Here is a 27,280-nt window from a genome sequence, read left to right as displayed (position 1 = left end):
TAAAATACAAATTATTTGTGTTCATTTGATTATCTGATCTGATCTGATCTGATCAAACAAACCATTGTGTAACATGCCCAAGCCCACCCCCCCTGCCATTTTCCTCAGCATATAGAGAAAAATTGTCACTGAGACCTCAAGTAGTCACTTGCAACAGGAACCTCATCTGTTGAAAACACTTCAAGCCTTCCTTCTTTCTCAGAGAGGAAGCATGTGGCCTGTTTGACAAGTGCCGTTCTACATGACAGGGTGAACTTCACAACACACTCATTCGACTGGCTGCTTCTCAACCTCATCGGCTAGATCCTGCTAGCGGCATGAACACTGTATTATGACTTCTCCTTTCTAAAGCCTACTTCAAACTGGAATACAATGCTCTGCATTTAAAGGTAAGCACTGCTCTGCTATGTTTAGGATTGTCTAACTAGTGGGCCAGATCTCCTAATGCATATTTAAGTCAAAAGAAGATTTGTCCCCAGTAACTGCTGAAGCATGGACCTTATACATGGAAGACAGAGATAGAAAAGATATATTAAATCATGTGGCCTTTTGCTCCTTGCTATGGTTTTCTGCAAAACAGAAATGAAGGCATACTTTATTTCTATTGAATATTTAAAAAAAAAAAAAAAAAAAAAAACTTTAGAGGAAGACTGAAAAGCCTTTAGGGAGGCAAAGATTAATGTGCCTTCATTTGAAATAAATGCCACAAATGAAACAGCGGGTTTGGGTTTTTTAATCAAATTGCCAGGGGGGTTTGTGATGAAATGTTTCTGTTTTCCCAGGGTACCTAGATTTTGCAGTGGTTTTCATATGCTTTTATTGATACAGCATTAAGGATCTCTCCTAAGTTTTCCAAGCACATACTACATCCCAAGAGGTACAGGGAGCTAAATTTTGCCAAGTGATCCAAACCAGGGATTTATAAGGAAATTTGGGTAAAATACTTAAAGACGCAAATAGTAAAATGCGTTTTTTCGAATGTGTAAGTCATGGATTCCTGAATGTTACCAATAACAGTGACTATGTTTCTCAAGCTGCAAGGACTTAGGCACATATTTCCTATGGATTTTAATGAGTATTAAGTCTTGAGTACCGATTTGAAAACGAAGGTGAAAAATACACAAATACAGTAACGCAGAAAAAGTGTACAATATATTGTAAATAATTAATCCAGTACTTCCTCAGCTGAAATGTGCTAGTTGGTAAACCTGTTCCTTGCAGAATGGAAGATGCTTGTGTTTTTGTTTTTTTGTTTTTTAAATCTTCCTTCAATCTTCAGAATATAACTTTACAAAATCTCTAAAAAGCAGTTTCGTTTCAAACATACTATAGTAATTTAAATAATCCAACACTGTATCCTCTTTAAAAAGTAGGTACTGTGGAGAATAAGTTTTTGTGCTGATCTTTTTGCAGCAGCAAGGTATTGCCTTCCTTGGTCCTCCTGCTTTGCCTGTAGCAGGTTAGGGTGTTATGTCTTATGGTTGTGTCAGAGTTGACTATGTAATTTTTCTAATACATTAAACAATGGATTTCTCTGGGATGGTTTGGATAGGTATGATTCTGCTTCACGCAGGGGGCTACACTAGATATCCTGTGGAAATCCCTTCCAGATCTGCTTTTCTTAGATTTTGGGTCAAAAGGGACCTTAGTACATCACTGAATCTGAAGTGTTTCCTGACAACGACTAGGATCCCACTTCCCACGAGTAGGTTTGAGTTCACACCCAGGATTGAGCTCACAACCTTTATGCCACAAGCTCAGTGTGCAACCCCTAAGCCAGAGGACAAGATGCACATAATTTCTATTAATCCATGAGATGCAAATAAATATTCAGTGAAAACCTGTACCTAGAATTACTTGCATTCTCAATTTAGGTTGCTAAGACCACAGTCCTTTGATGGCATTAATGTGGATTGACTCCTTGGCTTGCATGGAGCCCTACTGAAAGCACTAGGGCTCTGGGTGGATACAGGAGTCTCTCTGCAAAGAGCTCATTATATACGTAGAGCCTTAGATGTTTAAGTACCAGTTTGTGATGCAGTCAAACACCAAGAGGTCAAAGTAACTTGAACTGTGCTTGCAAATTGTCATGGTTAGAATTATTTGCTCTCTGAAACTGTATATCCCCAAAGCATAAGACTGGCCAAGGAGTGCTGAGTGCAAATTCATTCCTTACAGTGAAATATAAACACTTGCGAGAGACTTCAGAACTGATCTTCATATGGAGAATGCCACCTCTCTCCTTCCAAGGAGAAAAACGGTTGCAATATAACCTTCAGTGACTGTTATTCCTCAAAATTGTGAGGCAATCGCAGCAGGCCTTCTGGGCTGCTGCTGGCATTATCTGTCATTATTGTATCTTCAGCAAGCTCCAGTGAACCAGCCTATGAGTCTGCCATCAAAACCTGCAATTATTGTACATAGGGGATATTTGCCCTGCCTATATCCCAAGCATTTGCCACAAAATTTATGATACTTAAATGCTTTCAGTAGGCTCCTTGTTATACGAATTTAACCTATAAAGCTAACTATTTAACAGTTTAGTTAGATGACAAACAACTGGCTCATCCATAAACCACAATGCATGCTACTATGCAGTTACCTATCTGTCTTCCCAAATTGAAGAAAAATAGCTTGAGTTATTGTGCGGTGATCGAGTAACATATCCTGCGGAAGGACATGTTGCTTACCTGCACAGTCTAGCTGTATACTTAACCACATGCAGTGCTATTTAGCATTTGATTATGCCAAATAAATCGAGGAACATAGGAATATATAAACTGAGTAACAGAACTGGAAAGAGCCTCCTAAGACATCGAAGTCTAATTTCCCCAGCTTTACTATTCCCTATCCCTATGTTCCAGGCCAAACAGGTGGTGGTGATACTGATAATCCACCACCACCAAACAATTTAATTCACAAAGCCCTGTCGCCCCTTGAACAAGTTCCCCATGCCATCGTTTCCATTCCAAACACCCACAGAGAGTGAAGTGTATGGAAATGTATTCTTGAGCCCATTAGAGAACACCAAATATGCTGTTATTCTGGCTAAGCGTTTAATGGTGAACTTCATTTGCAAAGCACGTGGCAGTCCAAGGGTTCCTCTTCACAAATGCGATCACTCTGGAGGAGTTCATCATGGGAAACTTGCGCCTTTTCATTTTCTTTTCTCTTTATTGTAAACAAGTGTAATTAACGTCAGTGAATCTGAAGATGGAAAATGTCACCGAGATAGATAATGGAACGAGATAACTGCAATCACATGGAAACGCTAAGCGTAATTGAACAAATACTGAAGAAAAGCATACACTTAATGCATGGCATTTAGAATTTCTCAGGGGGGCATTCAGGAAATAAGGTACTATTTTGTGATGCTACAGATGGCATAGTCTAACCAGAATAGCCTACCTTCAGATAACCACATGCTCTGCTAACAAACTTATTTGAGGAGCACTTTAATGGATAGAGGCACTGAGGCCTTATGGGTTCTGACAAGTAAGTGACTTTGCATTATCCAACTTTATAAAACTGAGCAGGTCAAGGGCCCTGCATTGAGTATGGACAAAGCTACTGATGAAGGCAATGGAAGCCAAGTTCTTAAACAGTTTCATATGGTTAAAACATGTAGAGATGTTTCCAAAGTGCTTAAGTGACTTAGAAGCCTTAAGGCTCATTTTCATTAAGTGATTTTGGCACTTGGACATATTGGAAAATGGGACTTGAGCTCCCAAGTCATTTAAACACTTGTGCAAATTTTACCCATTATGTAGCTGTTAATTGTTCATTTTAGAGAGAACGGCACCAGAGAGTTTGGTCCCTGAATTCAAAACTCTGAATTGTCCAATTCAAATCCCTGAATTGTCCATTGTCCAAAATGTTGCCCATTGTGTAGCTGCATTGTCCATTTTAGAGAAAAGAGCACCAGGGACTCTGGTCCCTGAATTCAAATCTCTAACCTATCTCCATTGACTTCCTAGAGTGATAGGCCCCTTAAAGAGCTCAGTTAGAAAAGATGTGGTGTACAATATGACCATCAAGCGCTGGGTTCATTTGAGAAATAGCTGTATAAAGCACCAACATTTGGGATGATAAAACATCCACTGCAGCTTACATAGACTTATGGGCACTAGGTCTCAATTAGCAAGTTCAGGTACCGCGAGCAGAGTAATTGCCGTAGCATAGACCTCAGCACAAAGTAACCGTCTGAGCATCTACGCTGCTTCTCGGACTGATGTTGCAATGTGCACTGTGCTGCAGTGGCTATACAAGCAAATGGACCCAAGCTAGATGGGTATGTCTACACTTGCTGCAGTTACAGCAGAAACTGCAATGCAAACATAACCAAATGCACCGTTCGATGGAATATGTAGCCAACAGACATTAAATTTAAGATTAAAACTGTATCTCGACAACCAAAATGCTAGCTGAAGGTCCAGGTGACTAATCTTGTGGGAAACCAATGCCTTCCAAACTTTCAATTTAAGGCATCTCAGCAAACTAGGAATCAGGTGCATGATCTGATTTTCTGTATCTGCTTTAAAAGGCCCCATTATTCACAGAAATGTGAGTACCTGTCTACCTTTTTTTTAAAGATGTTTTCTTTACAGCCTTTAGGTTGTTGTCAACTTGGGCACTGAAAAAGTGCCTTGTTTTTTTGTAAAAGAAGCCTTTTGTGATGTGTCAAAAAGATATGGTATAGATGAATCCTCCAGAGGTGCTACAGCCAGTGCACTAAACTAGATAATGGCAAATACAAAATGGATGCCAATGGAATAGAGATTTTTGGTCAGGAGTCTCTGTGACACCCAGTGCAGGAATACGGCCCTTGAAAATTGCATGAGCTGGAGTTGGATTAATGTGTTCACAGCCATCTGTCTTACTACATGAAACAAGGCCAATAGCAAAGGATACCTTTAAATGGTATCCAACACTAGGAGGACCCAACAGTATGGTTCCTGGAGTGCAGTTGAGTAGCGGGGTAGATTCTTATACTCTTACACCAACTATGACAAAGTCTCCCTGATTTCAGTGGGATGACAACCAAAATGTGTACGAGTACCCAAACTGGGCCCACTGTAGGTGATGGTAGACTAACAGCCGGGTGATAAGTGCCTTTGAAATATTTAAGCTAGATAAGATCAGCATTTTCTGCAGAGCTCCCAGATTGTAAATACAGGATACATTCAGCCATATGAGAATATTCAGGTCCAGGCTGGCTTTTTTTTTTTTCTCCTTCTTAGCAACCTCCGGAAAGAGATAAAAATAATCTGATTTTAGGTAAGGGTGCCTGGATATTCACGTGTGTTTTTAAACGAGCCACAGCCAAAGCAGTCTGCCTCTGAAACTGTACCATAAGATAAACCACCTTCTAGCTAAATTGGAAGCTTATTCTAGCTTATGTTGGTCCTTACATGGGGTTAAAAGGAACTTTTTAATTTGGATTAAAGCAAGTTCCTTCAAGAGCCACTAGTTTCAAAACTGCTTCCTGCAGCATTTCCTGTACCTTTCTCTGAAGCATTTTGTATTGGTGATGGTTAAGGCAAGATACTGGTCTATAAGTCTGATCCCACATGGCTATTTCTGTGTTCCCATGGGATCCCCCAACCACCCTTACCTTCTTTACACTGAGCACATTCACTGAGACCAGGACTTCAGTACAAGGAAACTGCCGAACAACATTACCGATATTTCTCAGCAAAACAGCGTAACAGGTCGAACAAATGCTGAGAAGTGCCTTGGGATACGAAACAGGCATTTGTTTTATAGATTAAATAATGTAAAAATGCTCACATAGGCACAGTTTTTCTGTGACTTCCTATTGTGCTGAGGTTCTGGTAATGGAAACTTTTGCTACACACAGTACTTCTGAGCAACTTCCCTAGCTGTGGTTGCTGCTATTCCCCTGATAAAAGACCAAAGTGGCGAGAGTTTAGCAAATATGTAAAACTCTAGTATGAATGTGAAACATCAGCTTTCAAAGGCCAAAAACAAACTTTATAAAAACTGAAAGCCTGAAATTGGGTCATTTTTTTAGGGGCTGGCAAAGCAGGTGCCATTCTAAGTCTCATTGAATGTCTCTTTTGTTTTAGTTCTGAAGTGCATTGACAAAAATAAAGAGAGCAATGGGAAACACTATGAAAACAACAAGAGCCCCCGAAGAAATAAGTGTGCCAAACCAAGTCGGTAAGCAATTCCTAATTTCTTTGAAGAAAAAAAAAGTATGCATAAACTCCGGGTTCTTTCGCACATACATCTGAATTCAGCCATTGAACACATGGAAAAGGATGCCTGAGCTTCCTGTGCAGGAATTGGGACGTTTGGCATGAGAAGTTTGTTTTCAACCAGCTTATGGCTCGTGCTATGTTTGCCGGAGGCAGGACCAGATAGAAGGTGCTTATGTTGCAACAAGAGAAATTTAGGTTAGATATTAGGAAAAACTTTCTGACTCTGGGCAGATTAACTCAAGCAGTTGTGGGATCTCCATCACTGGAAGTTGTGAAGTGCCAACTAGACAACTATTTGGCAGGAGTGGCTTAGATCAGGATGATTCTCTTTGAACAGGAGGTTAGACTAAAATGAGTCCCAAGAATCATTATTCTATGATTCTCATAAAAGTAATTACAAAAGTTAAAAAGTCTCCCTTTCCTACTCCAACTTGGGGTGAGCTCCCTGTGTATCAGAAAACACTGACCTATTTCATGAACAAAAATATGCCAATTTGGGTGTTTGTGGCATATATTATATAAAACCCTGCTCCTCTGTTTTGTTTTGCTTAGGCTTGATTGGTGTTAGTTAAAAACCAGAAACCCAATAACCCATCACGTGCAGTGATCCTGATGTTTACTGTCATTTCAAATGCTTGTGCCAATGCTAGCAGGCTGCCAACTTTCCACACTGCTAAAGATAACAACAAATGTGTAAAACAACAACCTTTAAGCACTGCAGTCACCCAAGAGAGAGCCAAAAGCATTCCTCGGTCCAGTGCACCCTCATGAGCAAAACGGGGTTCAAAGGCCACCTACAGCCGGGAAGGGGGGGACGAGCAGAGCCGTAGCTCTTAAGCCACGCCATGCCAGGCAGGTGATGGAAGGGGGAAAAGCAAGTTATATCATAGATAAAGGGTGAAGCTAACTTCTTCTTACCAGGTGCAGAAGGGGAACAGTGGAAGAAATGCGACTCAGAAGAAATGTGACTCTGAGTCATAATTCCTTCCCTAGGCTTTTCTTTCAAGGGTAGCCCAACTGTGGGCTCCCTCTTACTCACACCAGGTGACAAATCTGACCCAAGGGGAGCAGAAACTCCAGTGCTATTTTTAAAATGAACCAAGGACCAGGCGTTTCAAACTCTAAAAGTCTGAGGAAACTGAACAGAGGGGCATTGGTAATGAATGACACAGGGAACATTTTTTTTTGAAGGTCCTCAATGTAGGTGAATTGACTTGAGAGTTCAAGTCTTTGTGGGGAGATGTCTACCTTCCATTTAGGCTAGGCACAGACATTCAAAAAGCATGCGCTGGAATCAGGAGAAGTTATGTGGTTTTCTGTAAGCGGCATAGTTTAGATCGGTAGCGAACAGAACACATTTGCCCTTTGTGGGGTGGGGTGGTGCAAATCTTAGATTAGGTACCACCGTTTTTAAACCAGTCTGCGTGCTGAACTTCTGTTATGGGTACAGACCAGTTTCCGATCACTTATGTCTGTACCTGGTCTTACTGCATTTACTGGTATTTGCAATAGAAACCAAGGACTGAAGGGCCCTGAAAACAGAACCACCTTCCCCTCTCCTTATTCTGCGTTCAGCCCGGTGGTAGAGGATACTGCCAAGGGCGTGTGGTGAAGTCTGTGTTGCTCTATGGATAAGGGCAGCACCCCAGGGTCTGAGATGGTGCTTGCTAAGTTTCTGCTCTTCAACTAGACATGGGATCAGGTCCTTCATCTTTTGAAAAATGGATCCAATATCTTCCATAATGCTCGTGTTTGGCTTTAACTTAGCACCAGTCATGATGCTAATAACTACACTCACAATGATCCAGAAGAACTGAGATTTCTATTAGGGAGCAAAGGATAAAGGACCTTGAAAAGTGCCGGTAGACGAGTCAAACTGATGTGTGTACAGTCACTTGTTTTTTCCTGAACAAAACAAAGTCAATCCCATATAGCCAAACCCTGCATTTCTCCTTCAGCCCATGAATGGGGGGAGGCGGCGGGGGTTAAACCGGAAGGACTTCAAGCTTATTGCACAATTTTACAAAGGCGTATCTGAAAATAATAGCAATTTGGGAATAAAACCAATCCGTGAGCCAGACTGTTTTCTAGACCACATCACTTCTCTACGTAGCTGTAAAAAATGGGTATGTTCGACAATGCCTCCATCAGCATCCCCCACTGCAGTGTAGTTTCTCACTTACTGCACAAGCAATGGTTTTATTTTAAAATTGCTTTTACTTTGTGAAACACCCTCATATAATGTTATAAATAATTGTGAGGAGGGGAGGGAGGATGCTTTAGTCTGCTACATTTTGCTGAGCTGCCAGTGGTGTTGAAACAGGTGGAATGAAATAAAGGTAAAAGAAAGCAAACCTAAGAGGAAGGAAGGAGAAAGAGGGCAATTAAGCTGGGCCCCACTACCTATTCTGAATGGTTACTTTAATTTTTTTTCCAGATCTTGACTCTCGCTGTCCCATTTAGACCTGTACTGAATGCATTCCCTTATATTTTTCTTCTTGGTTTTAGTGCTCCTCAGCGCACAAAACATCTCTCTAATTTGAAGCACAGCCCTAAAGTAGGGGTAGTGCATAATTTGGATACTGAAAGCGAAAGGTGCGATTACTTCTTGGCCTACCGAAGCTAGTCTTAAACTGCTATACTCAGGCCCTGGTAACAGTCTAACAGCGATCAACCTAGGGTGCAGCCCCAGGCCCTGGGATATGGATGAATACTTGAGCATGCACTAGTCTGCCAGCCTGCAAGCTGTACTTGAGCCACCTTGTTAAAACTAGCTCAGGTTTGTCCACGTCAGCTACAGTCACATCCCCAGAGTGCAGTCCAGACCCCACCAGAGACACCTTTGAGTCATAATGCTTTCCCTACTTCCTGCAGGCATTGCCAGCACTAAATTATAATGCCCCAATAACAACTGAGCTGTGGTAGTCAAGAAGTGATGGGAGGGAACCCTGGTTCTAGCTTTCTCTGCCCTATCTTATCTACTTACCCCAGGGGAGGAATAATGTGGTGTGTACACAAGTCCCAGTGTTCATTTAAATTACGCTGGCATGTTGGTATGTGCTTGTGCCCCCTGGCTCCCTCATCTAAGTGTGCAGCACAAGTCATAACTGAACCCTTAGTGGGTGGTTTAAAAGCACTTGATATTCACAAGGCACCCAGGGGGTTAAAAGGGTGTTGGCTTAGAAACCTTAGAGTACACCCGGTTAAGTGGAAATAACCGTCTTAGATTCTTATTATTTTTTGCTGCAACTGCTAGGCCATTCCCCATTAGAGGAGACTTCTAAAACTGCAAGAGAGGTTGGGTTTGAAAACTGTTGGTCAGGCTTTAGTCTTACAAAGGCGAAAGGTTGGTAGATGGGGGTGGGGGTGGGACTGGATCAAATGCCTCTGATCGCTCCTGAGATTAGATTTGAGATAACAGGATTATTGTAGGGTCCCTACTTTGAAGCACTGGTGTCTGCAAGAGATGCAGGCAAACCTGGGGTGATCTGAGGTTTTGAAAAAAACATCACGGAGTGGCTCGCTGGCTTCGCAACTTGGAAACATGGGCTGATTTGGCTTCAGACTACATTTTAAATGAAACACCACAGCACGCGAGGTGGAGGACTGCTGGAAGGGTTCGAATAAATGACCTGAGCTGGGGCTCTCTTCTGGATCAACAAACACCTCTGAAGAAGTCACGTTCACGGAAAAGTGCCAGTTAGTTCTACGATGCCCCCTCCTGCTCAGAGCGACATAACCCATGTGCAAAATTGAAACAAAAACAGAAAAACAAAAAATGTGAAAGCAGTGACAGTCCCTGCTGTCTACAGAGTGACGCATCCCCCGATGCGTGGCAGCGTGGAAGTGACTGCACACAAGCAAGAAGGGCCGATAAGCAGAGTTCATTTTCCACTGCCTATCTCAATATGGAAATGAAACCTTTATAAATAGCCCCATGAAGTTAAAATACTAAGGCATTTTGATTACATGCAATCAATTTAAGCAAACGTCCTTTCATTTAGCACTGCCTTCTAAACTCCTTCTGCCGCATTGTGGCGATAATGGAGGGAAGAGTGCTCCAGCCCCACTCTGCATACTTGCCCTTCGATTAATCTTGCATTGATTTCTCTGAGATTCCTAGAAAAGGAGTCAGCATCGTGCTGATCAGTAATTCCAGCCTACTGTAATTTAGCCAAACTAAGCACAAGGCAAACTTTCACCAGCAAGATTTCTGAATTTCTGTTCCATAATGGAAAAGTAATTGTAGATGCATTCAACCACAGCCTCTTTCAAACTTACTATACAATAATAAAACCCGGGAGCTGAGTTAAGGTAAAACTTGGGATACCTGCCTCACTTAATTTTTTGGCCCCAGTCGAAAGAAAAACAACGTAATACTGTTAACAAACATGCACACATGCTGTTGACCAGTTCATCCCAGCTGCAGAATTTAACACTACAAACATAAGGCATCGTATGGTTATTAGCTGCCTAATAGAACCGCCTCCATGAAAAAGCTACAGTCTGTCCTTTACTTCTTTAAATTTACAGACTTGACAGATCATTTCTAATTGTGCTTAAGTTTCAATGAAAAAAATCCATCCAAAACCGACACGCAAGTGATTCATCTCTTACGTTCCTTTTCAATATACTTCTAAGGCTTTTTTTCCGCCCCAATTATTTACACATCAACAAGGGGTTTGCCCTACCAACTCCAGTACTGAAAAAATAACTACTAATAGAACACTTCTCCAAATTATACTTCCTCACAGCTCTAGTTTTTTTTATTAGTCTTCCACCTCTATGCTGAACTACATAGCTCTGGGCAGTGATGCCCAGCCTTCACCCTACACCTCAATGCCAGCCTTCATTCCACATTCTGCTCTACATTTCAATTCACTGCATTTGCTGCTAGCAAGCTAAAGAAGAGCTAGAAAGAAACAGACACAACAGGAAGTGCATGCACGTGTCTGCATCTATCTCTTGCGATCTCTCACTGTTGTGACTTTCGCTAACGTACTTTACCTATTCCAATGCCTTTCTATATGCAGAACCAAGACAGTGAGGCTACAAGGCACAGAGGTGTCTCTTGTCCTTACATAAAGGGTATCATCCCAGCATGTTATTAGAAATATATTCAGAATCCATCATTTAAAACAGTGACACGTTGAAACAGGGGAAAGGGAGCTTCCTCATGTACATCCTACTTTTTTGACCTCTGCTCTCAAAACTACAAATGGAGATGAATGGACAGATCGTGTGAATTTACTTTTCCATTGACAAAAATGAAGAAAGTCTGTGTTCCATCGCTGGTACATAATTAGGGAGAAAAAGAATAGACAGACTATTAGCTTTCCTGTCTAGTAACAAACCATATACCAGAAAGAAAAGGGACATTAATTTTCTGATTTCCTATTGTTTTAGAATCATAGAAAATTAGGGCTGGAAGAGACTTTAGGAGGTCACATCTAGTCCAACCACCTGGTCAAAGCAGGAATCAGCCCCACCTAGATCATCCCAGTCAAAGCTTTGTCTAGCTGGGTTTTGAAAGCCTCCAGGGATGGAGCTTCTACCACCTCTTTGGGTAACCTGTTCCAGTGTTTTGCTACCTTCCTAGGAACAAAATTCTTCCTAATATCGAACCTAAATTTCCCTTGCTGCAACTTGAGCCCATTGCTCCTTGTTCTGTCATCTGCCACCACTGAGAACAGTCCAGCTCCATCCTCTTTTGAACTCCCTCTTAGGTAGCTGAAGGCTGCTATTACACCCCTCTCAGTCATCTTTTCTCTAGACTAAATAAGCCCAGTTCCCTCAGCCTGTCCTCAGAAGTCATGTCCCCCAGCCCTCTCACCATTTTTGTTGTCCTCTGCTGGACTCGCCCCAATTTGTCCACATCCTTTCTGTAGTGGGGGACCCAAAACCGAACACAGTACTCCAGATGTGGCCTCGCCAATGCCAAGTAGAGAGGAATAATCACTTCCCTTGACCTACTGGCAACACCTACCAATGCAGCCCAGGATGCCATTAGCCTTCTTGGCAACAAGGGCACACTGCTGGCTCATATTCAGCTTCTTGTCCACCATGACCCCCTAGGTCCTTTTCTGCAGAGGTGCTGCCCTGCCAGTCAGTCCCCAACCTGTACTGGTGCATAGGGTTGTTCCATCATAAGTGCGGGACTTTGCACTTGTCCTTGTTGAACCTCATGAGATTTTCTTTTGGCCCAATCCTCCAATTTCTCTAAGTCACTCTGAATCCTAGCCCTATCGTCCAGCATATCTACTACTCGTCCCAGCTTGGTGTCATCTGCAAACTTGCTGAGAATGCCCTCTATGCCATCTTCCAGGTTGTTGATGAAGACATTGAACAAAACTGGTTCCAGGACTGACCCCTGGGGCACTACACTTGACACCGGCTGTCAACTAGACATTGAGCCATTGATTACTATGCTCTGAGCCCAATGCTCCAGCCAGCTTTCTATTCACCTTACAGTCCATTCATCCAGCCTATATTTCCTTAGCTTGCCTGCAAGAATGTTGTGGGAGATGGTATCAAAAACATTGCTAAAATCAAGGTACACCACATCCACTTGTCTCACCACATCCACAGAGCCAGTCACCTCGGCATAGAAGGCAATCAAGTTGGTCAGGCATGACTTGTCCCTGGTGAATCCATGCTGACTGCTCCTAATCACCCTTTTCTCCTCCAAGTGCTTAGAAATGGATTCCTTGAGGATTTTCTCCATGATACTTCTGGGGACTGAGGTGAGACCGATTGGTTTGTAGTTCCCTAAATCCTCTTTTTTCCCCCTCTAAAATGTGGGCACTATGTTTGCCCTTTTCCAATCATCCAGGAGCTCTCCTGATAGCCATGAGTTTTCAGAGTTGATGGCCAGTGCTCTGTAATTGCATCAGCCAGAAACCCTTCTTGTTACCCTTCACATCCCTTGCTAACTGCAACTCCAATTTGCTTTGTCCTTCCCGACTTCATCCCTGTGTATCTGAGCAATGCTCTTATATTCTTCCTTCGTTAGTTGTCCAAGTTTTCACTTATAAACTTCCTTTTTGTGATTTAGTTAACTAAAGAGTTCCCTTCTAAGTCAAGCTGGTCTTCTGCCATACTCGCTAGTCCTCCTGTGCATCGGGATGGTTTGTTCCTGCACTCTCAGTAAGGCCTCTTTAAAGTACAGCCAACTCTCCAGGACTTGTCTGCCCCTCAGACTGTTTTTTTACAAAGAAATCCCCCTCTTGCTATACTTAACCTACATGTATATCTTTGAAAAGAGCACCACAGCTGAACAATGCAACAAAACCCAATATCCACCCTTACCTACCTAAATATCATGCACCTAATAATCAGCATTACTCAGATTGAAATTAAGACTGCATACAGAGAGAGATTACTCAAACTGGGACATTTCCTAAGCCTATGAATTTTTATCCATTACGGTAGTTTCAGAATGAGTCTCTTGCTAACATACGGTAATTATTAGTCAAAGACGCTTTGAAAGCTTTCGGTTAATTAGAAGTAAATAAACACAAGATTAATGGCAGTATAGGCGCAAAGTCAGGTCATCCATATACTTGCATTTTGAGGGTCCCATTTTGGAAAACATTTTTGAAAGTCCGGTTCAGACTGTAAACAATATTAATAATGGCATTTTCATTTTTTCCTCTAGGTCAGGAGAGCGACTTCCTTGCTGTCCTTTATGATTATCCCTCTCCGGATATTGGCGAGCCAATATTTCAAGTAGGGGAGAAATTACGTGTGTTATCAGAGTAAGTTGTTTCTGTTTCATTCAGACTCTAATACAATTGCTGTTGTTTCATTTGATGCTATATGGACACAGGTTTTGTTTTCTTCTATGGGAGAATGTCTGAGACCCAACTACTTCTGGGAAACTCTCATTGCTCATGAGGAAGTTCTTCATAGATAATGCCCTTTCAGTCACTCGCATTAGATTCAACTCTCACTAAGCAGAGGGAGCAGTCAGCACCGTACTGCGTCAACCAAGAGGGAACTGTATGTTGTGACCCTATGTACAAGGAATCCAAAATGCTCACCTTTGACTAACCCTTCATGAAGTCAATAAGAATATCAGGCAAGACTGATTTGGCTTTGTATAGGCATCTGAATGCTCAATCAACTGCAACTTTAGGAGAAGACAGATAATTAACCCTAATCCAAATTCTCCCACACCTGGGGGGACCTGTATTCCTATTTAAGTCCTTCGACAAAGAATACCCTGAGGTATGATTCTACTCAACATTAGGGCTGGCCAGAAATCAAGAGATCTGCTTTGCAAAAAAAGGAATTATGTTTTGATATTTGTGTCACTTCTGATGCAGAATGAAACCAAGACCTTCTGGTATTTTTCTGGGGGAAAGGAGGGGGAGAAGAATAAATAAAAAGCATAGCAAGAGATTCTCAGAATAGTTCAAATCAGGCACAAGAGGGACTTGACTTGAGTCTTTCAAGACAGTTCCCTGTTACACTGTGCTAACTGGATACTCTCTCTCTTGCCTGCACTGCCCTCCTCCCTATTTCCATCCTGGGCTTAAGAAACTTTTCCAACACAACAATTTTGATGACACTTCCCTTTTGGTTTTGATGAATCTACCGGTTCCCACGAAAATACCATGGACCGCAATGAATGCAAACTTGGCTTCCAATTCCAATTCATTTCAGCCGTGTTATAGACAGTCCTGCAGCCAGACACTCCACTGGAGTAGACTGAAGACAATGGACCTGATTTCTTGTATGTCCAAGCTGTGGGAGCAGTGCAAAATGGCAAACCATATTTACTTCTAATTAACCGAAAGCTTTCAGATGCTGGTAGTGGCTTCATGATCCTTGTCCACATGGGTCTGGCAGAAATGAGAGGTGTAGCTCCCTCCCTTTAACTTCTGCTACTGGTATAAGACCTGTGAAGAGCCTTGAAGCAGCACAGGATCAAGCATGGTGCAACCTTGTCAGCCACTCCCCTTCATGACCACACACTGCCCTGCACTAAAGAACCCAGGATTTGATCCCTTCCTTGTGATAGGAGTGGAAAGACTTTGGCATAACAGGTGAAGGAGCTGGCCCGCTTACCTCCTTCCTGATGAAGGATTTCCCTACGTGAAAAAAATTCTCCACCAGCAATCTCTGACCAAACCCCAGTTTACATGGCACGAGTAATACAAACTGGGCTTAGAGGACTGGAGATTCCAGGCCAAAGGGTCTGTATTAATTTGCATCAGCCAAGGCTCCTACCTAGTTCTTGTGTGTGTTCAATCCAATCCACTTCTGACATTATCAGGTGCCTGAAGCAGAGGTAATTTGTCACCAACCCATCCTCCCCTGGGACAGTTCCTTAATTCCTTTGATTTCTTCAAGCTGTTAAGCATTTGTCCTCCTATTTCAGTCCTCTACACTTTGAAGTGCATCATATTTACTGCATACACTATCTGGATAACACAGATAACTCTCTAGGTAACACTAATAATAATTTCTGAACTTCATTAAAAAAGTTGGTCATGGGGTGCATGTGTCTGAATGGCTATGTATGTTCAGTCTCAATGAATCTATATAGATATCTATATCTATATCTCTCTACCTGTTGTGGAGTGATCAAGAGTGTATCCTTGTAATAAACAAGTGCCAAAGTAAGCATTAAATGGAACTTTCCTTTTCCTGTTTTGATTCAGTTTATAGCACAGAAGAGAAAGCACTTGAAATGTTTTATGCAAATATAAGAAAGTGCCATAATGGTCTATCTAACCCAGTATCTTGTCCCTAGCAGTGGCAAAAATGCATGTTATGCAGGGACAGCACTGAAGTGAATATCCCTAGAGTAATCTATACCTGTTCAATACCCTCCTGGCCTCCATCATTTATTGGGTTACAGATGCCAAAGGAAACATCCCACCAGTCGGTTCAATAGCCATAAATAGATCCATCATCCATGAATTTCTCCAGTCCCCTTTTGAACCTGGATGGGTGTCCATCACCTCCTGTGGCAATAAATGCCACAAGTTAGCTATGCATGCATAAAGAAGTGCTTTCTTTTGCTAATTTTAAACCTGTCACCTACTAATTTCAGTATTCCCTAGTTCTAATATTCTGGGACTTGGTGAATACCTGTTCCTTGTTCACTTGATCCATACTCCTCAAGATTTTATAAACTTCTATATTATCCCCCATCAGCCTTCTCCTTTCCACACTGAAGTGTTCTAGCCTTTATAGTCTTTCTTGGTATGGCAACTGCTCCAGGCCCCTGATCATTTTGTTTGCCCTTCTCTGTACCTTTTCCAATTTTATTTCCTTTTGGAGATGTGGGGACTGGAACTGCACACAGAATTCAAGATATGGCTGTGCTATGGATTTGTATAATGGGATGATGGTGTTCTTCATTTTGTTTTCAATTCCCTTTTTAATGTTGCCCAACATTTTATTGGTCATCACTGAACACTGAGCTGACGTTTTTGAAAAATGATCTACAGTGGCTCCAAGGTCTCTTTCCTAAGTCATAACAGCTAGTTCAGAACCCAGCACTGTACACATATAATTGAGGTTATTTTTTCCTCAGGTACATTACTTTGCACTTGTCAACACTGACATTCATTTGACATTTTTTGCCCACCCACTCAGCTTACTGAGATCTTTCTGCAGCTTCTCTTCATTGGCTTGGGACTTGACTACCCAGAATAATTTAGTATCATCTGCAAACTTGGAGATTTCACTGTGCAGCCCTATTTAGAGGTCATTGATGAAAATGTTGAACAAAATAGGGCTAGCACAGATCCCTGAGGAACCTCACTTTTACCTCTCCCCGTCCTGAAAAGTGACCATTTATAGCCCTAGCCTTTGCTTCATATCTTTTAACCAGTTCTCAATTCACAGAAGAACAGTTCCTCAAAACCCATGCAGTTTTCTTAAAAGCCTTTGGTAAGGGACCTTGTCAAATGCTTTTTAAAGGGCAAAGGGGAGCCAGTTGGACATGTGCTTGTTGACACCCTCAAAGAAATCCAGCAGATTGGCGAGGCAGGATTTCCCTTTACAAAAACCATGCAGATTCTTCCCTATCAGAGCATACAAACAGTAGGACTGTGAGAAACGGCACCGTTCTGTTTCAACTTGAGTTTCCAAGTTTCAATGGAACAGCGTTTCAAATTTAATTTCAATTCAAAAGAGCTGTTCCGTTTTGCTTAGTCAAACAGTGAAGCTGTTTTGACGCTATTTTGCTGTGTCGCCCATTCGCTATAATGGGGAAGCTCGAAACAGCCTCTCTCATCTGGCAGCCAGAGGGCGGCCCACAACCCCGAGAGGTCTGCTGGGGCTGTGGCAGTCCTTCCAGGGCTGCGGGCCCCTGATCTGCCTGCCAGATGAGGGAGGGAAGCCGGGTGTTGCCGCCTGGGACCGGGGAAGGGAACTGAGCCCAATCGCTCTGTTTCCCCCCCCCAGCGCTACGATCAGGCTGAGGATGGGAACTGAACCCAGCTGGGCTGAGTTTCTTTCTCCAGCCTTATCTAGCACTGGGGAGGGGAACTCAGCTCAGCTGGGCTCAGTTCCCATCCCCAGCCAGATTGTAGGGCTTGGGAGGGAAACTCAGTGATTGGGCTCAATTCCCTTCCCCTGCACTGTGATCAGCTTCCCGCAGCCTGGTGGTGGGAGGTGGGGAGAGCCAGGGCTGGCTCTCCGGTCTCTGTCCCTGGCTCTCCTGTCTTCCACCGCCTGGCTGCTTAGAAACTCAAACGTTTGGAAACTTTCGAAATATTTCAATTAGCCTCATTTTGTTTTGAGGCCGTTTCAAAGCCCTTTATTTTTGCTTCGATGTTGCTGTTTTGAGCTTGAAATGAGTCAAAACAACGTCGAATCGAAACATCCAGTGAAATTTCACACAGCCCTAATAAACAGGCCCTGCTATGCTAAAGTAAAGGTCTGGGTGCATGGTGGCCTAGATGTGAGCTGTGCAGAACCAGCCTCCCACTACATGCATTTAGCTAAAGATATCCTCTCTGCCAGAAATAAATCTTGAAGGAAAGCAGCAAAGCTCAGCCAGTCAGAGCAGCAGTGGCCAGAGGCACCATGTCAAATAGTATTTACAAGAAGTACACACTGTTCCTTGCTCTTCATTTTTCTAAGTCTTCAGTTCAAACAACTACGTGCAAGCAAAGATTCACAAGACAGTGCTGAAATCTCCATTTGCTTTTGTAGGAATTGTCTGCATGAATTAAGTCATCAACACAATAAACAGAGTCTGTCTAGGACACGTGCCCATTTACCATTTACCTTCGCCCACTATAGAGCAGGATGCATAAGTGAGCAGTAGAGACCTATGCCTCCACTTACAGACTTCCAGGAGGGGAGTTGTTCCTTCCTGGGGTTTCTTCAGGCTGGAATGTGAGGGGTTGGGATATAATATCTGGGGTTTAGGTTTGCTAATTAGGCAATGCTACTCTCAGGGTATTTGGTACGTCAGCTGGAAACAGGAAGTTTCATATATTCCACAGAAAAGAAATAGAAATTATGAAGCCTCGAAAGTCCCCACAGGTTTGGGTGATTCAGATCATTACCAGAGTTTTGGGATGCTTACTGGATGGGTTTGAACCTTTGGAAGCCGTGCCCTTGCTGTCACCCAGGACCATAACAGATATGTCCCAAACTGGAACCACTCGACTAGCTAAGAGTTCTGCTCACTCCCAGGATATCCATTCTGGGCCAGAGTTCACACTGATTTCAACGGCGCTATATTGCTCGAGAGGTGCTGATCCCTGGCACATGCAGTTCTAGAAAATCAGAGTAAAACACAAGGCTGATTTTCGTTTTAGGAAAGCTTTGTCGTAAAGCCCCATAAAAAGAACATTCAAGTTCCACGCAAGTCGCAATCACTATCTGGATACAAAAAGTTAAAAAATCAAAACCAGGGGTTGTAAAGCTGCTCTGTATGAGAAAGCTGAAGGCAAACTGTTCAGTTGGACCACAGAAAAATGACTCACTATGTAGGCAGCTTAAATGAGCTAAAATATTTGTCTACTTCTGTAGCCAGTTGTAGCAAGGGTGCAGCAAACAGTCGCGTGCGGAAGACAGACAACATATGAAAGAAACTAAAATGTGTTCATGTATACCTGAAAACACTGATCAGCTAATATGTATTGCCTGTTGGCCGGTGTTCTGGCTTAGCTCATTTCTAAAATGAAGGCAGGATCCCCAAACTCATCTAACAATACTCATCTTCTTGGTTTGACAGTGAAGGAGGCTGGTGGAGGGTCCATTCTCTCACAACAGGTCGAGAAAACTATATTCCCGGGAAACACGTAGCAAAGGTTTACCACGGGTGAGTATTACCCTCTGATCTCTCTGGCATTTCAACACTACAGGGGCTTTTATACTACGATTTACAATATAAGCCTTCACATTCAACTAGGCCCTCTGATGCAAACATAATTGCAATAATAATTACAGTTAATAACCAGGGAGGCATAAAATCGATTTCAGAAATGGCCTGAACTAGATGCACAAATCTGAATTCCCTGCTACTCTTTCCCAAATCCAAATCCAGTAGTTGTTCATACCAAAACAAAATATCAGTTTTAAATAACCCCAAACTCCAAAAAAGTTCTGATTCAGTTCTGGGTCTAGACTTTTGTGGTTTGGGCTCTAACTTAAGAGACTGATAAAGTGATCTAGCTTAAACAAAGTGGAAGTGGAATTTCCTCTTGCAAAAAGGTCAGCAGAGAACTCAAGTACTGTTTAAGCTCCACTTAAAACAAAGTGATGGTTTGGGTAGGATTTAAGCTCCTGGTGCTGACCTTCTGCACCCAGGGAATTTCACCCTGCATGCAGGAAGAGAGAGATACTCGTGGAGATGAATAGATTTCTTACAGGAAACAGGTCTGCTGGAACAAAATGAGAATGTTAAAAAATTGAGGGACTAACAAAATTGTTCAAAAATGTAATCCCTGCAAATTAGAAAGGAGATGGAAGGTCCTATTGCTTATGCTTGTAGGTCAGTCCCCATTACAGGCCACTCCTTCAAAATATTCTAGCATTTCAAACCAGGTGGAGGAGAAAAATCAATAGGCTTGATTTTCTCTTCTCTCACCAGTAAAGCCCAGTGGAATTTGACTGATGAAAAGCCAATCTGGCTTCACACATCAAGATAGTTACATATTTTTCCTTGGCTTAATAAATGTGGGTAATATGACTCACACATTTGAAAGCTCTAAATGTTTCAATCCAGTGATTTTTATTTAACTGTAGTGAAGTGCTAATGTTCAGTTCAAGCAAGTTGGAAGGATTTTGATTTCCCTTATAACATCAAGCCTTGCTCCTTGTTCTCCTCTTGGTAGTCCTGCTGAAAGTAATGAAGCAGATGGCATGAAAAAGGAGATTAGGATTTACTTCCTAAACTGAGGATACATGCCTGGAAATAGTTGAGGGACTGGGACTGTTATTTTTGCTGTCACTTTTATTGGCTAGTGCTACAACTTCAAGGGCCACCTGCCACTGTCTGCCTCACTTGTGTCATCCCCAAATATGTTGTTTTTTTTCCTGTTTCACAGCTGGTTATTTGAAGGGCTTGGAAGAGAGAAAGCAGAGGAACTCCTACAACTTCCCAACACCAAGTTCGGCTCTTTCATGATCAGAGAGAGTGAAACTCGGAAAGGTGAGAAAACTTGACGTATTTTCTCCCATTTCAAGGCGAAGCATTTCCTTTTGGTTGGCTTTTCTATGACAGTTTTCTTTTTTTACCTCACACATTTCAGTCTGGAAATTTAAGATAGATAGATATATATACATACACACACACACACACACACACACACACACACACACACACACACACATCCATGCTGGCTTGTATGTGTTTGCATTTTATTTTTATATATATTACATCTAAAAAAACCAAAAAAACAAACACATACAAGCCAGCATGGATGTCTTTTAATCACCAACAAAACAAACAGTGCTGGAAACATCAGTAACACTAGGGTGGGAGAGTGCCACAATCATTGGCTCACATAAGCAGTATTATATATTAACACTGTGGTAATACCCCAAAAATGTCAACTTTCATTCAGGCAGAGAGAAAGACATTGTTTTGCCTTAGTCTAAAAAGGATGAATAGAAATGGATGCAGAGAGACCCTACAAATTCCTTCCTGCCCCTTGCAGGTGACCAGCTGAAACCCTAAAGCATGAGTCTTGATTGTAAGTGTTGTTTTAATGCAGGACTACAAATATTACAAGCATGTTAAGGGCAATAAAGACAATCCTGTCTTCCTCAGGGCCCATGAAAGGAGGGGAGAAAAGGATGACAGTGCCTATTGCATTGTGTCATGAGAAAGGTATTAATGGGCTTATAGCTATACTTACAGGCCCCAGAGACCCTATGCTTCTTCTGTCTATATTTAAGATACTTACACGGAGAGAGTTTCTTAAGTTCTCCATCCTCCAAAAGCCTCCTCTAAACATGGTACCATACTTTGGAGATCGTCTGACTTTGGTCAGCATCTAGAACATTTTCCTTAGTTTGTGGCTACCTGACATCATTTTGTTTTCCTGTTTCCCCAGGATTATATTCCCTGTCAGTCCGACACGTACAAGTGAAACATTACAGAATATTCCGCTTGCCAAACAACTGGTATTACATCTCTCCACGGCAAACCTTTCAGTGCCTTGAGGACCTTGTGAATCACTATTCAGGTAAGACCACTGAGACTATCAGCGATTGCAGAATTGTAATATGCCTTGCAAGCAACACTAAACTCCTGGACAGCACCTACTTTGGGGTCCTGCCGAGTCCAATCCCCTTAGCTACTTACTGCTGGATCTACATCAATGTAACTAAAAGCAGAATGCACCCCAAGAGTTTAAAGTGGGTATAGCCATTATGAACTATATTCCCATTGCCACCTTGAAGTGACTATGTTGGTTACAATGGATTCAACTCAGGACAGAAAGCAGACTTGTATCAACTGCTACTGTTAACTGACTGCTACAGTTATGGCATCCGAAAATGAGAATGGTTTAAAATGAAAGAGGAAGGAGGACTGAAATAAACTGATCTCGTAATGTTTGTGAAAGAACAATGGTTCTAGTGTTTCAATTAACAGTAATTCAATCATTGAAAGGGTGTAAAGCCGCAGTATTTGCATAATTTGGGCAGATTGAAAGACTGAATGTTGGCCAAGAAGTATTCTTAGACCTAAAGTACAGCTGAGTGTTTAATAACATACATGTAGAAGTAGTAATGAATAAAAAGGAAACTTTTAAATCAGTATTATGGAAGGAGTGATAACTTAGAGAGGATAATAAACTTTTCCTCTATCATTTTTTAGTTACTTGAGAAGTTTCTCTTCTTTGTTAAGAAAATATTTGAAGTAAGGGCTTAAAATAATCAACATCATTCAGGTGTCATACACTGTAAAATCTTCCCCTACAAGGAGATGCAGAACTTCATAATGAAATAAGCTTGCATGGCAATTCTGCAGTGATTTGCACTCTTCTATTATTAAATGGCTGCTCTGATTTTTTCACTGGTATTTGTACAAGTATCCATATTTTGAGAAAGGCAAATGAATATTTATGCTTCGTTTAGGTATGGTATACACTAGCCACCTGACTGCCTTATCTCTAGAATGGTCATGTACCACAGTGCAAAGTGACAGCATAATGCTGCTCAGTCAGAAGAGCTGCATGAAATGGTGCACAGGCCTCACTTGGCCTTAAACTTTGAGCTGAATTTCGCACAGTGGTATCACTAAGGGAAACAGTGGTCTCAGTTGTAAATCAAAACCAAGAGAGACGCAGCAATCTGAAAACTGTGGTGAGAGGAGAATCAGGCTCAGAGATAACTGGAAGCATGTTAAAGTAAGAGGTCCACATATGAAGACGCAAACAACCTAATGCCATTTGCTGTAATGCCCCCAGGGCATTAAACAGTGCCCCAATGCACAGTGGGCAAGTGGCCACCCCAAACATACCCCTAAGGGTGGACCCAAAAGGAAGGTGCAGTGGCAGAGTGGCACTCCCCTTTCAGATCACATAGCAGGCGTGTGCTCAGGAAACCACGCACCCCACCGGGTGCTGAAAATGGGGGAGAATTCGTCCCTGTTTCGGGGACTTAATAGAAGTTCCCAGCAGCTGTGTCCAGAGCACGGTCTACCTGCCCCAGGGGAGGAGGATTGGGGGTGGGGGAGAGGGCAGCCGCCCTGGCAGTACCAGTTGCTGTTCCCACAGCCCTGGATCCTTCCAGGCCCACACCAATAATGTTCAGTGGAGAAACTATCAGCTGGAAAAGGAGCAAAAGGATAGGGCAGCGCTGGATAAAAACTCATCCTGTGCCGTTTCTCTTTTCAGAGGTGGCCGATGGACTTTGCTGCATCCTTACCACACCCTGCCTCACGCAGTGCGCGAACAACAGCGGCGCGAGGACCCAGGCAGACCCCGTGATCATGCGGAACAAAAACTTCAGCTGGAGGAACGTGCACAGGTATCACACGCTATGTGCAAAGGCAACGACTGCCTGGTTGTTTTCAGCGTATGTTAAAGTGAAATGCACTTGCAGCTGTAGCAAATAATAAGCAACCTTTCACTTCTGAAGTCAGTGTTAAGGATGAAAGCTGATGACAGCCTTTTAATGTGGGAATTGCGTATCCTACTCTCTCCTCTGATTTTGAAAAATCTCAGTGTAAATGCTCAACCAAAGCAAATTTGGGGGGAACACCACCACGGGTTCTTACTGGAAGAGAAGGGCTACTATGGGTGACATATGACAAGTAAAATAAAGTCTGATAAAGGACCCCACCAGTCGCACACACACGCACACAACACACGCAGTTTACAGAAGCTGATATGCAGGGCTGCTATGTATAGGAAAGAACCCACACAAACTGAAAAACTCTACCTTGCCCAAATTGTGACAGCCCATCTCCTTAACAACACAGGTAACAGCATATTCCCAGAGCCCCCCATTTCTATACTGCTTCCCGTTCATACAGATCCCACTTTGAAGTCCTTGGGATTTATGAGTGTCCCTGGAGAATGATGGTCAGGTATCGGGAGAGGCCTAGTTTGGAAAGAAGATGAATGGGGAACAGGTTGGGCACTTTTACATGCTCAAGTGGTGGGGAGGGAGTGCTTTAATTAGAGTGGCTTTGAGAGCTGCTGTAATGAAAGCACTGCAACATTTCGTGTATCAGCTTCCCTCTGCTTCAAAATGGCAGTGGGGGTACTTGAACTAAAGCTCCTTTGATGAACTTTAGTGCAAGCACCCGCACTGCCATTTTGAAGCCTGGGGTCACTGATACATGAGATGCAGGAGGCTGCTGTACTGTGCTAAGTGCCACGCTGGAGCAGACTCGATTAATTGAGTCTGCTCCAATGAGCTGTAATTACAGCAGATAATTACAGCGCATCAGAGCAGCCTCCATGCTCATATACAGGCACCTAGTATTACCAGGAAAAAATAAGCCTCCTGTCGTGGAAAGCTGGCCTCTCTATGCGTAGTAAAGATCTCTTTCCTACGCCTCTGTCCACCTGCTTCAATCACTTATTGCTAACCGTGTACAGCTAGGTCCACTTCCTTCAGCGACTAACTCCACAGACAGATGGTCACAAAACATTTGCTTTCCACCAGAATACAAATATTATCGATCATGGGGGTGGATTTTTTTTACAGAAGCCAGAGACAGAAATTTTCTCAGGACTTGGGCTTAGACAAAAAGGAGCTAATTTCCACAGGAAATAAGAATAAGTGGTGAAATAATCACTTTCAGAAATAACAAGCACACCTCATTTCTTCAGCTTAGCTTTGCCCCAGCAAACTGCTCACTACCCATCTATTAAAACATACTAATTTACTTACATGTGCAAGTAATGAGAGAAAGAGAGAGAACACAGTGGTTAGCTTATTTTTCAATACACCGGAGATGCTCAGATACTGCCAGGATAAGGCATGTTTAAGTAAAAAGATAAGAGAAACAGAACGTTTTACAGCACGGTATGAGCCAACCACTTTCTTTTATCTAATAAACTGACGCACTAATAAACCCAGTGTAAATACACGAAACGTTAAACAATTTGTTGTTCTTTTAAAGACTACAGATGAATAATGAAGAGAGCGAAAGCGCTCTGGAGATGGACGATTCCTGCCTCAGCTTCGGCCTCAGGGAAAGCATCGCCTCTTATCTGTCCTTAGCAGGAGAAGACAACTCCTCTTTCAGGGACAACAGAAAGAAGAAAACCCAGTCTCTCATATACACAGGGAACAAACGCAAAAATAACTTCCACTTCCCAGCTCTGTTTTATGACGACTGAACCTGAGACTGAATCAGTCCACAGAAAAAGAACTGAGATGTTAAACCACACCAAGATGTTTGCACGGCCCAGCTCCCTTCCACAGCTCACAGACGTGAGCAAACTGCCTGGTGATCAAAGGGGACATTTCAAGGGAAGCAACGCTAACTGCATAATGCTGGGTTTGGTTTTGCACGCTCTGTGTTTTGAATGTTAACCAGAGACCTTGTACAAGGCACCAGCTCAGCCACTGCATGTGTACATACTAAGGGCTGCACCTTCAATTATAATCTGCTCACAAAGAAAGTGAAGTGGAGACAGACTCTACATAAATTTTAAAAATGACTACGTGAACAGATGACTAATAAAAGTGAAATCTGTCACTATACCAAGGTTCACCACAAGGCTTGGTGCTACTTAAAGACCCATTTGCATCCTCCAAGTAGGCCTTGTACTAGCACCATTCACAGAAGCAAACAGCGCCTAGCATGGTTACACATCAAAGTGGTTCTTCTTGATCACGTAGATAGGCTGTATCCAGCCCACTGCCATGAAGCAAGGATGGGACATGCAATTCAGCACCTTTCCTGCCTTTCTGGAAGATTGATGGTACTAAGAAAACTGGATACAAAGTTACTTCTATTTCCACTTTCATGACATCAGAAATCCTGGACTTCAGAAATTAAAAGCCTGCTAGTGTTTAGCTTCCTCTCAAAATCTCTTGGTCACCCTTATTCTGAACTTCACTAATGCAAATTTCTCCTTCTTTGGGGAGAGGGGAGAATTAGAAACTGTTTTCTGGTAGCTTTTAACCCAGCAGCTGACAATGCCAAAACATCACAAAGGAATCACAAGCTTGAGGTTAAATTTGGGAGTTTCTTCTGAGTGAGTTAACTGGGTTCAAGGTGGATCCACAGGTGTAACAGAGTAAAGTTTAGCTGCTCAGGATCAATGTACCTACTAGGAAGGTAACATTTTTTAATTAAAATATAAAGTATGGTCAGATTAGGGCTTACCTACTGCAGTAGGTATCAAGTTGTACAGGTATTCAGATCTTAACCTATTCCTTTGAAAGCTGCAAATATTTATGCATCATATTTATAGTTTTTTTAGCATGTAGATCTATCTGTTGCAATATGTTCAAGGCAGACTTTTCTGACCTTCTTGTCTAAAAAAGATGCATAAAATAGCAAAGAGCTATGTAAAGCCATCCTAGTAACTTGCAGACTGGGCCATCTTATCTTTCATGGATAAGAATATCTCTTATGTCTTTAAAAAATGCATTTTTTTTTAATGTTTATAAATGAGATGACAATTGAGTCCTTCCAGTCTGTTTTGCTACTCCCTTCTGCTCTATGCAGTCCTTCACATCCAAAGATGCAAAATGATATCAAGAATGATTCATTTTGCTTTGGTAGTGTTTTATATCTGCTTTGCATGGATCTCGGTGACCACCTGAGCTAGAGCAGTAGAGATCAGCTCTTTTTCATACATCTCCTTACATGTCTCCTCGCACAAATCTGGCTATGCCTGTCATTAGGACTTGCAGAATATCAGCTACACTAGTGCTAAAAGTTCCCCGTGACTCATGCAAACAGTTCATAGCTTGTTTAAACACATTAGGGAACATTAACATATGAATGTAATTTACTTACAAACATTGACCATCACAGAAAGAAAGGAACTTAAGAACTCTAGTTGTTTGTACAGTTTAATATATTACTACTGTTCAGTGTTAATGTTATTAAGGTGTCCAAGTCGTAATCAAAGAAATATATATGTAAAGCATTACAA

The 27,280-nt window shown here is 42.3% G+C and overlaps 2 protein-coding genes across 2 annotated transcripts in view; one reads left to right on the top strand and one right to left on the bottom strand.

The window, feature by feature from the left end:
- Window positions 1-27,280, bottom strand: part of TG (thyroglobulin) — a 211,230-nt gene that overhangs the window by 48,730 nt on the left and 135,220 nt on the right. The gene's annotated exons all lie outside the window — the stretch shown is intronic.
- SLA (Src like adaptor) lies at window positions 220-27,280 on the top strand. The gene is made up of 8 exons (XM_090040680.1): window positions 220-389; window positions 6,090-6,183; window positions 13,882-13,981; window positions 19,435-19,521; window positions 20,750-20,853; window positions 21,761-21,892; window positions 23,549-23,681; window positions 25,288-27,280. Exons 2-8 carry the CDS (start codon window positions 6,123-6,125, stop codon window positions 25,505-25,507), a joined length of 837 nt encoding a protein of 278 aa, XP_089896806.1. The 5' UTR covers window positions 220-389; window positions 6,090-6,122; the 3' UTR covers window positions 25,508-27,280.

Source organism: Crocodylus siamensis, chromosome 3 (genome assembly GCF_052110815.1).
Source record: "Crocodylus siamensis isolate JL-2025a chromosome 3, ASM5211081v1, whole genome shotgun sequence".
In the NCBI taxonomy this organism is placed as follows: Eukaryota; Metazoa; Chordata; order Crocodylia; family Crocodylidae; genus Crocodylus; species Crocodylus siamensis.
The sequence above is the reverse complement of the archived record's forward strand: the minus strand, read 5'-3'. Positions and strand labels throughout refer to the sequence as shown.

Bases quoted from the DNA above. Each gene is read 5' to 3' on its own strand.
- SLA (XM_090040680.1), top strand. From the start codon at position 6,123: ATGGGAAACACTATGAAAACAACAAGAGCCCCCGAAGAAATAAGTGTG. The intron at 13,982-19,434 runs GTAAGTTGTTTC...TTGGTTTGACAG, and splicing joins AAATTACGTGTGTTATCAGA to TGAAGGAGGCTGGTGGAGGG. The intron at 20,854-21,760 runs GTGAGAAAACTT...CTGTTTCCCCAG, and splicing joins AGAGAGTGAAACTCGGAAAG to GATTATATTCCCTGTCAGTC.